General features: G+C 35.0%; 1 protein-coding gene across 1 annotated transcript in view; it reads left to right on the forward strand.

The window, feature by feature from the left end:
- Positions 1–18,306, forward strand: part of aebp1a (AE binding protein 1a) — a 71,213-nt gene that overhangs the window by 18,419 nt on the left and 34,488 nt on the right. The window contains 5 exon segments of the mRNA XM_051920210.1: positions 6,146–6,463; positions 6,698–6,757; positions 15,271–15,351; positions 16,636–16,716; positions 17,285–17,353. Of these exon segments, the coding sequence (XP_051776170.1) occupies positions 6,146–6,463; positions 6,698–6,757; positions 15,271–15,351; positions 16,636–16,716; positions 17,285–17,353 (609 nt within the window).

Consider the following 18,306-nt stretch of genomic DNA (forward strand, 5'->3'; position numbering starts at 1 on the left):
AGTTCATTGGGGTGATGTCTTTCTTATAGCCTTCATCAGTCTGTGCTCCTCCTCTTGCTGCTTGCTCCTAATACCCAGATCAGGTTGTGTGAAATACATAGGAGCACAGGGTTGTTCTCTAGTAGTATGCTTTCATGGCATTTAATGTTCATTTGATACTTGTTTGAGGTTAGTTGTTTTAGGTTTATGATTCTAAACAATTGTAATGTTTGGATTCCTGGATTTTTACCTTTCCCCAAGTGTTTTTGAATACCTTGCCATTGTAATCTTTGTCATTTTTTTACCTTCTGCACATTTTTGACTTTCATTTTAAGTTTGCTCTCACTATGACTCCTCTTTTACAGTTTGCCCAGGTACCTTACTTGAATTCAGCTGCGCAATACATTTTGTACAACCGATGAAGCATAGTTTGTGTCTCTACGACACAGTTATTTGTAACTGGCAAAGTTCAGCACAAGTTTTTACATTGTCTGTCTTGTCTTTTATTTAGAGAGGTACATCTCTCTTCTAACTTCCAGAAAAGCATCAGTTTTTCTATTAGTAGCTAGTGCAGTTTAATTACTGTTATTTCCTTGAACATTCTGGGAATGCCTATATCTCCCCTTTGTAAGTCATGAGGGAATGTCAGGGTTAACCAAGAAAATTTTCCATATCCTTTTACCATGTAAATGCCAATTAATGAAAAAAAATACTAAGTCACTATAAAAATTGCTGTTATATATGTTTTATATATGTGTTATATATATGTTGCTTGTAGCATTTTTAACAATTCACATAAATATTTAAGAGGCTGTTTTATCACAAAATCTAACCTTCACTTAAACAACAGTAGCTTGATTGGCAACAATTCAAAATGAAACCTTGAAACTAGATTGCAAGGCAAAAGTGCTGAGTGAGCAAGTCAAAGATAAATCTCTCATCTAGTTTTCCATTTAGGTTTTACAATTTGAGAAATTACTTAATAGTCATTGGGTGGTTATTCAAGAATTCATTAGGGCAGAGACTAGAAAGTCTACAATTTTGTTTTTTTCACTCTCATCTTGATGCTGCACACACACTGAGGGAGGTGCAATGGAATAATTTTATACAGGCACAAGCATTTCCACTGGATGAAAACAAGATGAGCAATGTCTGCCAGTTATGAGTATAAGGAAACAAACCTTCATCTGGGTTAAAAGTGACCCTTTTTTTAGAGCTAGTTTATCCATTATTCACTAGGTTTTTGGTAATTTTGTGAAAATGCTTGATGAAAAATTATTAGTTTCTTTACAGTTTAGTTTTATTAAGTCCTTCTTGAACCTGGACTTGCATTTTTTTCTGGCATAATGTAATGCTGATTAAGAAGTGTTTGTATAGTCACCGATATTCTGTTTGTAAGACAGACTTTAGTATCACCCCAGTACCTTCCAGTCATTCGTTCATGCTGTTCTGTAATAAGCTGGCAGTGTCTTATTGGTTATTTGTTTCTATTTCATATCATGTACTTGCATCTGAATAGATTCCAATGTAATTATTTTTAACTAAATTAACTTTAGGTTAGATTATACTTATATTTGCAGACTTTATTATGTGCGCAGGTAATGGCAGTGTTGCCCCAAGAGCAATGTTTTCATCTAAAGCTCAGATGTTGTGGTATTTGACATTCACTGTGGACTACACAGCTACAACAGGAGATCAGTATCGGAAGAAGAAAAGTGGTTTTATAATTTGACATGGAATTCCACACATGCTTACATGAACCAGCAACAGCTAGACATCTAGTGTCTTCAAAGCCAAAGAACTTGTTGCATATCTCAAGAAAGTGTAGAAGAGTCACATGCTGACTTGTATGAATCGAATGTTAGTGAAGAAATTTGTCTACTTTTTACTTTCTTGGGGTTACAGATCTTCTTGTACTCTAAATGTGGAGACAATGCTGAAGGACATCTCCTTGCAGCAAGACTACTAACTGTCATAGTGTTTTCTCATTATTACATCCTAAATTTTGAGACAAATTTCTGGTATTTCTATTTTGTGTATTTCAGATCTATTGTGGAAGATTGCCAAATACAGTGGCATGTTGTTACACTTAAAGTTTAAAATAATGTACAGTATTTTAATTTTATACGTTCATCACTTAATTTACATTGTAAATAACCCTACAGTAGCAATCCCTTCAAAACAAAGACAGATGGAGTGACACAGCAAGTGCCTTCCCAGACCCTGCAGCCAATTTTAATTCTCAGCTGAACTGCTCCCTGGTAGATTTAATAGGTTGTTTTCTCATGGGTTTCCTTTGGGACATTCATCTTGCCATCATTTGAACTGCACAGCGGACCAGTATATGTTATTGTGATGAACAGATATCTGGGTTCTGCATGGCATATCCAGGATAAATCAGGCATAGAAAATGGATAGATGGACTATTTTGAAGTTTTATTGTGGATGCTTGGCTTTTTATTCACATAGACCCACCCTGTGTGTAAAGAGATAATTAATGTCTGTCAAAACTCTAATCTCTAATGTAAGCATTAGAGGTTACCTGGGGATAACATAGGTATTTTTTTGTTAATCGTGGTTATTCTACTTCTCATCAGTCTACATTTCCTGGTGTTCTGGATATACGTATAAGCTATTAATTACTAACGAGCACACTAGCTATAAACAGCTGAGCCTTTCACTGTTGTTTCCCTTTTACCATCTGCTGCTTGTTGTTAACTGTCATTGGTAGATCACAAGGTAGGAATCAAAGTCCCTACAAGGAAAAAAAGTCGAATTAATGGGAGAATTAATGGGAAAATGACAAAAAGAGTTAAGTATGTAAAACTATGTCAAAAAATATTCCTAAATTATATAATTTTCACTGATTGTGAAAATGGTTAAAACAATAAACTGCAGCCATAGTGGATTCGAGGATTTAAATAGTGGAAGCCTGATCTTAATTGGTCCCATGTACAACTGTGTGTGCTCACTGTACATGATTTGGTATGGTTGAATCAAAGCACTAGGATGCCATAAGAATTAAGTAACAAGTTCCATTATCAGCAAATGTTGGCTTCTATTTAAGTAATTGGGCTGTAACAATAATCTGTAGACCTTCAATTCCCAACTTGAGCAACTCTATATTACAGTAGCAACTTTTAATTCCATGCTGTTTCTTTATGTTCCGATCTTGTTTGCTCCTTGTGATTGCCTCCCATCTTTCTCACACTCAACATTTTTTCAAACTCCGTCTCTCTACACTCAAGCCTTTATTGGTCACTGCATAGGTCTTTCTTTTAATTTCACTTTGATGCCATACTAAAGAACCCACTTTGTCCATTGCAATCCTTTAATTTCTTGCAGCTGGTCACATGTGCCCACCACTGCTGTCATGTTGATTGCTGTTATGCTATCTTCATAGCCAAAGGGTTATTATGGATTATGGTTGAAGTCTCTGGCTTAGAAAAGCAAACCCAGCTGCAATGTATTAGAATTTTAGCATTTTTCTTTCTCATAAATCCCTTTAGAAAAATAAATGTGTTAACTGTATAGCAGAATTACACTAACAGGTGCCTATTGACCATGTGCGGACTGACATATGAAACATTTTTACTTTAGGCTTTCACCTAAGCAGTATATTTAACGTAAAATGTTGTGCCCTATATATGTGTGTGTGTGTGGAGTAATTATAATTTTGAACATTATGCAAAATAAAATAGACTGGAATGTTAATAAAATGGAAGTAAGGATTGACAGACACTAATTCTCTTTACTCTGCAGCTGGATGGCCTGGTCATACTCTGCCTTTCATAATGAGAGTTCTAATTTTGGATTAGAATACACCAACACGGCTATGTTCTGTTTTACTGCCTGCACCAGGTGCTAAAAGAATGTTTAGTTTGACTAGAGCTATTAATTTACTCAAACAGTTTATAATGTATTACTTATCCATTCAATGTTGAATGGTAACACAGCCTTTTCAGGGGATAACTGCCTTTACATCCACAGTCAATCATATTATTTTAGTATTATCAATTAACCTACCATACACGTCATTGTGATGTGAGAGGAAAACTGAAGTCTTGAGAGAAAACCCATGTAAACAAAGGGAGAACATAAAAATAGTTAATTAGAAAGTTATCTGGCTCAGAATTCAGTCCCTACACTCTGGAGCTGTGAGGAAGCAGTCCAAACAACTGCCCAATTGTGCTGTTCGTTATTACTAAAAGCATTATTATTTGTACTTTTGGTCGAAGACTTTTTTGCTACTTTTTGGGGGAGGCAACCTGGTGGTTTAAATTCTTAGCTACAAGGATATATTGCCTGCCTATATAGTTTCATTTATTAGTTAATATGTTTTAGTAACATGATTTCTATAAGTACAGTATATTGTACAAAAACCTAAGTTCCAAAAAAGTATGTGAAATACTCACAAAAACAAAGCAGTAATTTTTAAATCCTATTTGACTTGTATTAAATTGAAATGAGTAAAATGACAAATAATATAATGTTTATCATAGAAACATTTATTTGCTCATGGTCATTCGCATGTGTTACCACTGTGTTATATTTTCTTTCCTTTTTTCTTAATACTTACAACAGTAATTCAGTGGAAACTGAGGACATGAATTTTTACGCAGCCACGCTGTTATGATCAATGTCGCTTTTCTTTGTCTTGTTAAAAAAACCTGGGGGGGGGGTGTCCCTGAAAAAGACATCATCTAGGAGGCAGCATACAGCATGTTGATCCAAAATGCATACATATTCTTCACCGTTAACAGTAACTTTGCAGATGCGCAACTTATCAACACCATAGTTGCTTACACACCATTATATCACAGATGATGGTTTTTAACCAGACATCAACAATAAATAGGGAAGGTCTTTTACCTCATAGGCTTATAGACCACGACTCCATTATTTCCATAAACAGTTTGAAAGGTTGAGGTGTCAGATCACAGTGCACATTTCCACTATGCTTAACTAATCTCAGATAAAATCAAGCTCAGAGAAGTCTGCTGCATTTCTGGGTGTTTATGACACTTGTTTTCTATTGTGCATAGTATAGTCATCACTTATACTGTGTAGTAAGAAATGGCATTTATTGATAAAATCAATATTCCTGAATCCATGTGCTTATATCTGTCAAAGAAGCAGGTTGGTTTTTAAAGCAAAGTCCTCTGAAGGATTGACGATCACAGGCACTCAGTATCAGCTTTTGGCTTTGCCCTTTACAAACTGAGATTTCTTTTGATTCCTCTTTAACTGATAATATTTGTCACTGAGGAAGGTGAAAACCCTTAAATTCCTAGCAATTGTACATTGAGAAGCATTTTCTTGAACTGTTGAATTATTCGATATAGCAGTTTTTTTTGCAGAGTGCTGAATCTCTACCAGTCCTTGATCATAAATGACAAAGCTATTCATGGATGTTTTTTTTAAACTCACACATTACAGTGTCACCTCTTCTGGACATTTTTCAAACATTTCACAACATTAACAAGGGTCATTGGGGATTTAAACATTATTTCTGTCTTTTTATTATGGATGTTCAGCATTTTACATACTGTTTAAAGTTTTTTGGAATTGAGTATTGTATGTTTTTTCTTGGTGGCACGGTGGCATAGTGGTAGTACTGCTGCCTCACAATTAGGAGACCCGGGTTCGCTTCCCAGGTCCTCCCTGTGTGGAGTTTGCATGTTCTCCCCGTGTCTGCGTGGGTTTCCTCCGGGCGCTCCAGTTTCCTCCCACAGTCCAAAGACATGCAGGTTAGGTGGATTGGTGATTCCAAATTGGCCCTAGTGTGTGCTGGGTGTGTTTGTGTGTGTCCTGCGGTGGGTTGGCACCCTGCCCAGGATTGGTTCGTGCCCTGTGTTGGCTGGGATTGGCTCCGGCAGAACCCTGTGACCCTGTGTTCGGATTCAGCGGGTTCGAAAATGGATGGATGGATGTTTTTTCTTCCTTTGGTTCTTCATGTCATGTTCTATGATAGCTTAACTGGTTTTTAGCTTTGTGAAGACAACAAATATACATGGTGATCACATTTCTGAACAGTAGTTATAGTGACTTGTTTTGTTCTAGAAATGAATGTATTTTGTATTTTCTTCCTGATTTCCTGAAAATGCTACACTAAAATACCCATTTTGTAGTGGCCTTATTTCTTTTTTTGCAATCCTTTCTGCAGGAAAGGAAAAGAAGAAGGAAAAGGAGAGCAAGCCCAAGAAAGAAAAGCCACCTAAGCCCACCAAGAAGCCCAAGCCCACAAAGAAGCCTAAGCCTCCCAAACCAACTAAGAAACCTAAACCAACCAAGAAACCTAAGGAGAAGGTAGACAAACCAGCCAAAAAACCTAAAGACAAAAAGACAAAAGAAACAAAGGCTGACACAGAAGAACCAGCTGAAAAGAACATTGAGGAAATCAAGCCTGAAGAAGATGTAGAGAAAAAGACATCTCTGGATGAAGAAGAGGAGAGGATTCTGATTGAACTGGGATGGGGCAAATGTAGGTATTAATGCTGATTAAACAGTTATATTGAAATATATTTGGTAGGAGTGGACACTTTGTGTCTCCCTCACAAACTCAAGAGGCTGCTTATTCAACAAATTGTTTCAGGGTTTCTCAGACTCTGCATACGTAAAGCATTGTGAAACTTCTCATTTTTCAGCAGCCTTGTTCTGCTGATATGCATCAATTATATTTTTATCTTGTATTGATTTTTTGTTATGTTTCTTGTAGATGACTTCACACAACCTCCCACAGAGCCACATAAAGAAAAAGAAATTTCAAAAGAAAATGGTAAGAGGAGCAATTCACAAATATGCTTTAGGTAGAGTTGAAATGTAAAAGCATATTGCAGTTATGTTACTTGTCAATTATAAACTATTAGTATATTTTGTATAAATTGTAATAAGATAGGGCACTCTTATGCCATGTCTCCATACACAGAATAAGGCCAAGAAAACCAAAGATACCAAAAGTGTTTATTTAATCCAATAAAAATACAATGGAAGGATAAATAGAAAGAGAACACAAAAGAATTAAAAAACTTGTTTACTTCCTAAGTACCAAACTGAAGGACTCCCTTTGTCCCATCTGTCCAACTCTCTGCCATGTCCCTGGGCTTTCTTTCTTCAAGAGTTGATTGTTCTCCTCGCCTCTTCTCTAACTGTAGACAATACCAGTGGCTTGAAATGATTTTAAATGTCCTCTAACAGTCACATCCAGACATAACCCAGATTACTTCTGGGACCAGGAATTGCCATTCTTTGTCTACAGGTTTACATTTCTTTCATTAGCTTATCTATTTAAATATGCAGTATGTCTTAAAGAGTCGGGTCTCATGACCCTCTTTACATGCACACTTTATAGGAACCACAAGCTCCTCCTCCTTCTAGTCTGAGATTATATGCTACCTCCAAGTATCATAGGGCAAAAGAGTGTGGGCATTATGCTCTTTGGCTTTTCTATGTCTCCTTTTAGTGGGCCCTGGGGAAAGTATTGCTGAAAACACTAGAGGGCACTGCTCTCTCAGTCTGGAGCCCTGTCTGTTTGAATTATGGGGCAATACTCTTGACAGGATCTATACACGCTGGTATTAAAAGGGCTTTTCTTTTTGCCAATATGATCTTCGCTCTGTTGTTTGGGAGGGTTGCTGCTGGATTTCTCTTCATCCTTTAACTCCTCAGTTATACCTTATCTAGTCAAGCACCCTCTCACAAAATATAGTCATATAATAATAGGATAGCAATTTTGGTAATAACAATCCATGCAGCCAAACATTACTTAACAGTCCTTTCCAAAACAATACTAACTTTATTTCAATGTTCTTGGTTTCTTGCCTGTATATAGTGTAACCACTACGTTCTCTCAGCAATCTAAGAGATGGTATTTAAAATAATTAACTACAGTATTTCCCATATTTATTTTTTTTGTTTGGGATATTTCAATTTAAATTAACTTTAATTTAATTCAGTTTATTCTCATTAAGCACAATTGTGTGTTCCATTGTACCATACAATTAGAAATATAAAAAATGAAATGCAACACAAACATAAAAACAAAATGCTGAAACTCAAAAAGGGAAAGATATATATTGTGCTGGATAGCCTGGTTGGAACTGTAATTGAAGGGATACTAACATAGTACAGAATAGGTGTCAGGCCATAAGAAATCCTGATGGCAAATGAAACAGTAATTGCAGAGATACTAGTGAAAGTTCGCCACCAATTGTGAGAATTATGGTACAATATTTTGAATAGAACCCAGAGATTGCTGCTCCAGGGGGACCAAAATAGGTCATGGGAAGTGGGGGATTATGGGAATTATTTTAGGAGCTGCCCATATTGTTAGGTGGCAACAGGAAGACCCAAGGCAATCTCACCAACAATTCTAATAAGAACATGCTGTCCTGAAATAATGATTCTTCTGCTTTGATTTAAAGGATGTGACTGATGAGGCTTTTCAAATATTTGTATGTAGATAATTTAAGAGTTTGCATGCCCAAAAGCTGAAGTCTCTTGCCTTTTTATTGTTGTTTTATAAACTTTGGATTTCTTAAGAGTCTTGCATGTTAAGATCAAAGTGTACAATAAATGCTTAAATAAAATACAATAAGTTCATAGTATGGATAAATACAATACAGTTCATTATCAGGCCAGGTTGTAGCCATAGTTTACAAATGGGTACAATTACCAATAATCTGCAAACATCCTCTAAACCAAGGATGGCCAACTCTCATCCTGGAGAGCCACAGTGGCTGTAAGTTTTTGTCCCAACCCTGCTGCTTAATTAGAAACCAATCCTCACCAATAACCAGTCTTACTAAATTTCATGGCTTGTTAGGGTTAGACTATTCCTTGTCAGTTCATTCTTAAATCATAGGTTTTTTTTCCTTTCTAATGATACATGTATCATCCAAGTGATTTGAAGCCTAAACTGGTCGTCTTCAGTACTTCAGTACTCTGGGTACTTAATTAAACCAAATACTAAATAATAACACACATGGGTAGAAATGGAGACAAGCTAGATATAGACCTGATGGTTTCTTTGTCATTTGCATCTTATTGCTAATAAGAAGCATCTAAAACAATGAATACAGCTGTTTAAGACTAAAATAAGCAATTAAGGGTTCAAAATCTTAACAAGCAAGACAACTAAAATGAGCAGAAAAATGTCACTTCAGCAATAAGTGCTTCATCAGCATTGAATGATTTCTCATGAAGCAACTGGGTTGGAACAAAAACCTGAAGCCAGTGTGGCCCTCCAGGACCAACGTTGCTCAGCCCTGATTTAAAGGGTTTGAGTCTTAAATAGCAAATAAATTAAATTGTTAATTAGTAGCAAAAACTACTCACTAATAAGAAAATAGTTGAAACCCTATAGCCACTGTGGCTCTCCTGGGGCCTTGTGTATAAATGATGTATACGCATAAAATGTTATGTACAACTGTTTCCATGCTCACTTCAAGAGGTATAAAAACTAAACTTGCCATAAAGCTATTCACACCATAATTAAATACATTTCTGCTCAGTTTTGCAAATGGGTGGCACCCAGCATCAAAGCAGTGCTACAGTTCCTGTGTTGTTTCCCTTTCTTTTTTAGATTTGCATCCATGATGCGGGCTTTATCAAATTTAAGTCACTGATTATAATCATTCTGTAACAATATAATGGTGCACGGAATGGTCAAACTATTCCAAATACCATAGCTGCTTTAGTGTTGTTACTCTACGTGCTCCCTTGAGAGTACTTTAACATATATCTATATTATATCTGTGTGTGGTATAACAGCTGCACAGCAGCTGATCAGAAAGACTCTACAGTGGGTTGTGTTGAAAGGGATACAGCTTCTAGCCTTGGAGGACATTTATAGCACATGCTGCCTCAGGAAAGCCACCAGCATCTGCATGGATTCCACTCACCCATGCCATAGTCTATTTGAACTTCTCCCATATGGTAAATGCTTCAGAGCCTTGAGGCTCAGAAACAGTTTCATCCCAAGAACTATAAACGCACTCAAACTGTCCATTAAGTGCTCCTGGTAGAACTATTTGTACTTATAAATTCAATTACTTCAGTGTAAACTTGCGATACAACTGTAATATTGCACAACCTGAGGTACTTTATAAACCATTTGCACTATTTGAACTATATGTACACGTATATTGTATTTATGCTTTCATATTATATATTTTTCATAGTTTTTTATCATATTATTATTAATCATTTTATAGTAAAATAAGTTTATGCAGGAGTTGCATATTTAGTCACGTTGTACCATATAATGACAATAAAAGAATTAAATTCAATTCAGTAGAAGAGAGTGCATATTTACAGTCGATCTAGATTTTTAAGAGCTATCCTCTTGGAACTGTGTGTTGTTAGAATACTAGGAGGTATACATGATGTAACTTTTATGATGAAATGCATTAAAGTATGTATATTGCATTTTACAAATAAATTGTTAACTTAATTTAAATAATGAATACAGTATTGCTAATAATTAAACATGTGGAGGCACAGTTGCGCAGTGGTATCGACAAGCTGGCATCCTGTCCAGGGATTGTTCCTACCTCGTGCAAAATGCTAGCTGGGACTGGCACAATATTTCGTAAAAGTTTTAATGAACTGGAGTTCTAAGCTTACAGTTGGTTAAACATTTATTACAGACACTAGGTGTGTGGAAATTGGTTATGTGAAGAAAGAAAACAGAAGGACAGGAATTGGGGGTTGGTATGTTTGGACAGAGACAGTACTGCTGCAATAAATTATTCCATCCAGGGTCGTGTGTGCTCCAGCAAGCATCATTCACACGGCAGGAACAATCCCTGGACGGGGAGGAAGTTCATCGCTACCACTGCACCTCCATGCCCCCACATGTTTAAAACATGCTTTAATCCATTTCATCATGAAAATGATAATCAAGTATACATTAGTATTTTAAAATGTTCAGAGAGCTGTAACATCATGACGTTAATGTATTCTGTGTGGTGATCACTGCCTGCACACTGAGAAACCTTAGTAAATTAAACGTCAATTTTAAGATGAAGTTTGCAATGTTGTACTTTAATGACAAAATTAACTAAGAGATTAAAATGGAAATTTCGAAACTAAAGTAAACATATTGACTTTAATCTCGACATAGACCTTTTTTTTTAACTGTGTCCCTATTTTTTTTCTCTCCTCTGTGGCCCTAATACGCTTCTGTATGACACATTTGCCTTTTCACATCGACTTTGACATCTCACCACTTATTTGTTATTTCGGGCACTGTGCGACTTTCTTAACTTGAACGTTTGAGTGCCACTCCATCAATTTCCTTTTTGTTGCTCATGCTACTGCCTAAGCCACCAAATAGTATATTTTATCTTGCCTGCACTTCACCGAGTAGGACCTGCACTTTTCATTAAGTGAAATTCTTCATTTTTACATGTGCTTTTACCTTTGTCTTTTAATAAAATACTGAATGGAAGGAGCTATTTATATTGATTTGCATGTTCAAATAGGCAAAATTCTGGAAAGAGTTGAATGGGACTTTATGCACGTGCATGTGCATTAAAAATCATGTTAATTAGGGTTTATAAAGGGGAAGTGCATGCAACTTTGCTTATACATAGTTTTATGCCTCTGAATTTTTTTGTGCATATGGACATTTCTCTTTTTGTCCATAAGTCATGTTTTAGTGTGAATTCTACACATGGTGTTATACATGAAGCCCCAGGATCTGATTTGGCTAGCCCTACTCTAAACAACTGTTGAGCCCTTTTTGCTCCTGTAGTACAGTATGTCTCAATATTGCATGCAAAAGCCTTTCTTTTTTCCAAAGTTTGTGTCTCAATCCTTCCAGATAGTGAATTAAGGAGCTCAGATTTTCTTATACTGTTAATTAGGCATGCTCTTTCTGAACAGACCACCTATGGACTACCTGTTTGTGAACAGACTTCTTGACCTTCTAGACTGTTTATCCTAAGTTTAGAAAGTAAATAAATTCTTTGAGGCATCATTCGCTCTATGTGTCTCTCATGGCGAAAGACTCTGCATGGCAGTACCATCCTAAGGAAATAAGTAGGAAAACTCATGACAATATGTATAATATTTTGCACATCTTACCTCTACAGTGATTATGTATTCACTGTGTCCACACATTTTGCTTCTGATAATGTAAAAAACATACCATATAAGGGAGGTATGCTCAGATTCAGCATCTTCTGCAACAGTGAGCTGGGGCTTTTTGTATAAAGTGTTGCCATGCTGGTCACCTACTCATGATCTCTATCTGGACTACTGAATACATTCATCACTGTCTCTGTACTTGCATGTCACTTATCCCTGTCACATACTGTTTGTGCAGTGGCAGCTACCCGTTTCAATTTCTAGACAACATGGATAGAGAACACTCACCATCCTTGTTCCAAGGCGTGGAAAAAGTATTGTTTTTTCTATATGGAGGTCACAATACATTGTAGAATACTGCTGACAATGTAGGAGTTCAATCCCTTCAGTGAGCCACCAATGCAGCACCTGGAACTTATAAACTGCTGTGCAACTTGAACATGATCTTGGCCTTTGGTGCCGACTGTGAAGCCTCATATGAATTATTCTTAGCCAATACTGAGTCTTCACCACCTCTTCAACATTAGATGTCTCCTTTACTTGGGAATTTAATTTTAAGTGTGTACAGGGGACTTACTTCAAGCGTGATTAGATTTGGATTGACATGGGCATTATTAAAAGTGTATTTGAAAATGTTGTCAGTTGTCAAAAGGCCAGTAAATAATTGGGTAAAAACTGAAATAAATTAGGAGGTAAGGAATTTTTTAAAAAGAGGTTATTCATCAAATGCAAAAAGAAATATAGATAAAAATAATATCAGAGATCATTATAATTGGAAAAAATGTCCAAATTTATTACTAAAGACTGTGACTCAAAATGTGACTCCTGAATAATACAATAAACCTGCTTAATTAGTGTATAACTGTCCTCAGGTTATTGAAGAGTAAGTGTAGTTTCTAAGCAATGACAAGTGAGAGTTGAGGTTAAGGGTGTGAACAGACATGAGTCTTGACAGACACATCAGAATATGTAGTTTTATAGACATAGAGAAATACCTGTGAGTTTACTTATTTTTAAGTGCTGACCAATTGATTTATTAATGAATGTGATTATTTTTAATTTTGTTTATCCTCTAAAACAGAAGTTATCAAATTTAGTCCTGGGTTCCCATCTAGTTCTTCTATAGTTAATTAATCAAGCTGCTATTTCTTAGTTTTTATGTTTTCTTGTGTTACTTAAGAAATTCAAAACTGGATACACTGAAAGAAAATGGCATGTCAGATTAAAATTAAAAAAATAGGTACATCTGTTGCACATTATAAAATTGTTTTTATCAAAAATAATAAAATTATGCTTAATGCACTAAATTATTATATCCTGGAACAACACAATGTTTCATATAAAATGAATGAAACTTTTTCATTCTCTCTTAGATTAATTATATTATATCAAATGAACATGTCAATAAAGCATAATATTTTAACCATTGTTTTGTAAACTTTTTAAAAAAATGCCCCTCACTGAGTTACTTAGCTATAACCTTTTTAGGATTTAAATTACTCTTGATTATTTTGTAGTTCATGTTCAAAGTCATCAATAAGAAATAAACAGGTTTGCTTATACCAAAATTAGTTTTATTTGGTGAAAACAATACAAACCAACAAAAATACAAAAGATAAGTATTCAAAAGCTGAAATGTACAACAGTTGTACAAGAACACTGCTTCTTTGGCTGTGCCAGAATGCCATGACAAATGTATAACTAAATATGAACACAAAATGCACCTTGGATAGAGTGTTATATTATAAAATACATTTTATATTTATGTAACTGTCTATATTATAGAATAAATGTTAAATATTAGTAAAATATAAAGTGCAAAAATTGCTGCTTTGCACCTTCTTTCACAAAATATATATTTTTTTATTTTCAAATGAGCAAATTCGGCAACTGCATTGTATTGTATTTGACAAAATTATTTATTTGTCTGTATTAATAGTATTTAAATGGTTGAGCAATGTTATGATAATACTAATGAACAGCGATGATGAAAGTAGTTGACCCATAACAAAAGTCATAACTTTTTTTTTTTTTCAAGTATGTAAACGTACCTGTACTAAGCAAGTAAATCTAGACATCTTAATAGTACATTTACTGACTTGTGTCGGAGTTAGTGAGCATAGTTTAATAAAACATTAAAAGAGAATACAAGGAACAACGCAAAACGGAGTAACATTAGTCTGTGCGATTAAGTGTTTTAAATGAATATCTGAACATTTCTTGTGTATGTTTATTTTTTTTTACTTTTATTTCACTAACCTTTTGCTCTTAACCAGCAACAATAACTCAAGCCCACAACCTGTTGCTTCTTTGAAAGTTTACCACCAAGTTATCCAACCTCCACTGATGATGAATCCGCTTTGTGCTTATTAATTTCCAGTGAAGACTAAATATAACTATTTTGACTTATGCCTAAATGACTGAAATTAGTATATTGTACATCCCACAAGATTCAATAAATTAAACACTATCGAGTTATGTTCAAAAGTGGAACATAAACAATACATGTAATATAAAGTAAATACATTTTTGTAAATGTAACAACCTGCCATTTCCCTTGTTTTTCAGTGTGTAATAAATGGTTACTGAATGAAGAAAGCATTTATGTGTGTTAGATGAATTCATACTTTTTAATTTCCTATTTTAAATTGTGTTCTTTGTTAATGTTCCAGTTGTTTAAGCCATTAGTTAAGCCATATGCTAATAAGCATATAAAATGGATAACACTGAAGTAGCTACTGCCCTTTAATGTTCAACAAAATTTGCTTCTGGATCCATTGATCATTAACTATCAGTATTAGGTCACACTTAAGCAATGCAAACTCCATGGGAGAAAGTTATTTAAAAAAATGACAAAACAAACCTAAGAATTTTAAGCTATGGAAAGAAAAAAAATCTTACAAATGCAAACGTTACACTACTGTACTTACGAATGCAAATTAAGAAAAGGAAATTAAGGGAAAAAATTTAATTATAGAATGAGATTATATAAAGGTAAAAAAGACTCACTGATTATGATATTGATTGGAACAAAGACCAGCAGCCACTAGTGGCCTCCAAGAATGAACTTCAACTCCACAGCTTATAATACCCTAATTGCCACTCTCTGTATACGAGGCATAAAGGAGAAACATTTAACACTTAATAACTGACTTGTAAATTTTTGACATACTTTATGAATTGCCATCTTCATCTCAGGAACCAAGAGCCCACTGACATCCATGACAGATATTGGAGAAGATGTCAAAAAAGAAGATGAAGTCTACTGGGATGTCAAATGTAAGTTTATTGGATTATACTGTTGAAAGAGTTCACCATTATCATGCCAGCTGCTAGTTTTGTCCAGTTCTGATTTTTACTGCCATCTACTGATTTAGCAGTTGTTTATGATGTCATAAATGGGAAAAACGTCTAAGTAGTCGTCTTACATTTAAGTATTGAGGAAAGTCACCTGCTGAAATGCTTTTATTTAATAGTGTTACAAAATCATTCTCCAGAGCAGTCTAGAGTATTGCTTGAATTCTGAATTCTGGTCATTGAATGATGCTGGTTCCCTTTGCTGTGCTTCCCTTTGGATGAAGCACCAGCTAATCACAGCACACACACACACACAGTATATCAATTTATATTTGCCAGTAAAGCTGACCTGGACTTTTTGTGGATGCAGAAACATGTGGAGTACCTAGAGTAAAAGTCACACACATACACACAGATACTGTTACCAGGGTCCAAGCTAAGCCAGGGTTTTTGGACCTGCAAAGCAGCAACACTAATCACCCCATATTTTCTTAATGTTTCATGTTTCATTTTATATACAGTATTGGAAGACTGCTAAGTTGTGTAATGGTGACTCAATCGAAAATACATGATTCTCTTAAAATAAGAATGCTGTTCTTGAGAATGGTCTAGGCAGAGAGTGTGACCTATTACTACCTGAAAATTTCTGGATTTCACGTATCGTGGAGCCATAATGGTTAATGCTATTTTTTCACAGCTTTAAGGACCTTTTCTTCATTCCTAGGTAATCTCTGGATTATCCCTATATCTTCATATATTTCTTTGGTTACTCTGGTTTCCTCCCCCAACCCAAAGATATGCACGATATGCACAGTAGTAGGTGAATTGGATGAACTGTAAACTGATCATGTGTTGCTGTGTGTTTAAACTTGGCCTATGATGGGCTTGGTAGCTAGTCATCTTGCCCGCATAGGCTCCATCTCCAAGCAATACTCTAATGAAAAAATTGGGTTAATAACATAGATGATGGATAAAATGAATAGTAAAGTCTTGATTTCAATATTTAATAACATAGTATTTATGGAATGGCATTTGCATAAGTTAATATGATTGTGTGAAATGTGTATTATTACTGAGACTATAATGTCTTCCATTTGATTAATCTAAAATTGAACTTTTATTTTTATTTCTTAATCTTGCAAATGATGAAATGTTGCAATAGAATAGTATACCAATCACAAGGTTCATATTGCAAATTCTTTTGGTTTGATGATGAACATTTGTAATTGGCGGTCTTTTGAATTATGTGTTTTATATTCACATTAGATGAACTTCCAGAAACAACAACAGAAGGGAAAGAAGACTTTGGACAGCCAATCACTGAGGATTGGAGGATATACCCTACAGGTACACTTGACTGACTTCAAATGAGTATTGAAAACAGCTGTTAATAATCTGTAACTGAGTGGATGTGCCACTCATACAAACTGTAATTTTTTCTGTGCATAGAATTATGAGGGAGTAATTATAATAACAGATGTCATATAAAGTAATAATTTATTGCTTCCTAAATAAAAGTTACTTCATGCTTGATGATGTTTTACTTTATTAATTCTGAAAGTTTGTGCATACATGTATGGATGCATTCATCTATCTATACATTTTTGAAACCATTTAATCATGTTCAGGGTTTCAGAGGGCCATGGATAAAATCAAATTTCATTTAGCAGCCTTGGGTGAACACTGCATCAGTTGATCGAAGTAGTATTTTTTAGAAATAGAAATACAAATATTTCTACAAATGTTTGATAAATGAGGCTTATAAACAGTGAAGAGTCTTTTGATATAGTGTAAGACACATGTCTCTTTCAGAATGTTTCCATTCCAAATAAAAGAAATAAAGGAATAATTTGTACTAAACAATGCCATGCATGAAATGTTCATTACTCTTACTTTTATACTTGTTTGTTTTCAGTGGAAGAAGAGGGCCCAACTGCACCTCCAATTGAGGGAACATGGTTTGATGACTATGACTACCCATTCCGTATGTATTAAGCTGAGGTCTTTACTTTTATTTTGTGCATACTGTATATTATAATAAATAACACTTATACAGCAGTGAAAATGATGTTTCAGACCATCTTTCACGGCATGTACTTTAGGTGAACTTAGCACTATCTGCTTGAGAAAAGATCTGAGGCAAGCAGACTTATTGTAATTAGAGAGTGTTTTTCTGTATGGCCATTCACCATGTAAAGTCATATGCTGTACTATATAAGAAACTGTAGGATAGATAAGAGTAGGCCAAACAAATTGTGGGCAGCCAGGGAGCGAGGCCGATAAGAGAAACGATGGATAACAGAATAGCTACTGTAAGAATTCTATACAGTAGAATAATTTAGCGAATTGGCATATTTATTTACAAAACAAAACAATTTTAATAAAATATAATTTAGTATTAACAAAATTAATCAACTCATATAATATTGTAACAACCAGAATAATAAGAAAATACAACTCAGAGGTACTGGAGTTTTGAATGTTTTACTTATTCTGTTATCTGGGTTACGGATCACTCCTCCAAAACAATTAAAGAAAGATTTCCCTACCAATCAGTTTATCTCCTGCCACTCTGTCTTTCTGTCTTTCTATATACCACAAAAAACTCCTGCTTATTGTCTCCTTACTCCCTACTCAAAACTTTCTTCACCTTCCTTTTTCTCCTAACTTCTCTTGTCACTCATCTCCTAAGAGGCATGTCCAACCCTTACAGAATAGAAGCCCTTCACCTAGTCCCATCACTTACAGCATTCATTCCACCCTTTTTTTTCACCCACAGCGCATCACAAGTTGCCTGCACGTCACACTATATTAACAAAACATACAGTAACATTTATAAAGAAAATTACAATACAGAAGAGCGATAATATTAATACAGAATAACAATACCGTCAATGGTGTCCATTTTCAATACGTTTCTCAATTTAGTCGGCATCA

This window comes from Erpetoichthys calabaricus, chromosome 1 (genome assembly GCF_900747795.2).
Source record: "Erpetoichthys calabaricus chromosome 1, fErpCal1.3, whole genome shotgun sequence".
Taxonomy (NCBI): Eukaryota; Metazoa; Chordata; class Cladistia; order Polypteriformes; family Polypteridae; genus Erpetoichthys; species Erpetoichthys calabaricus.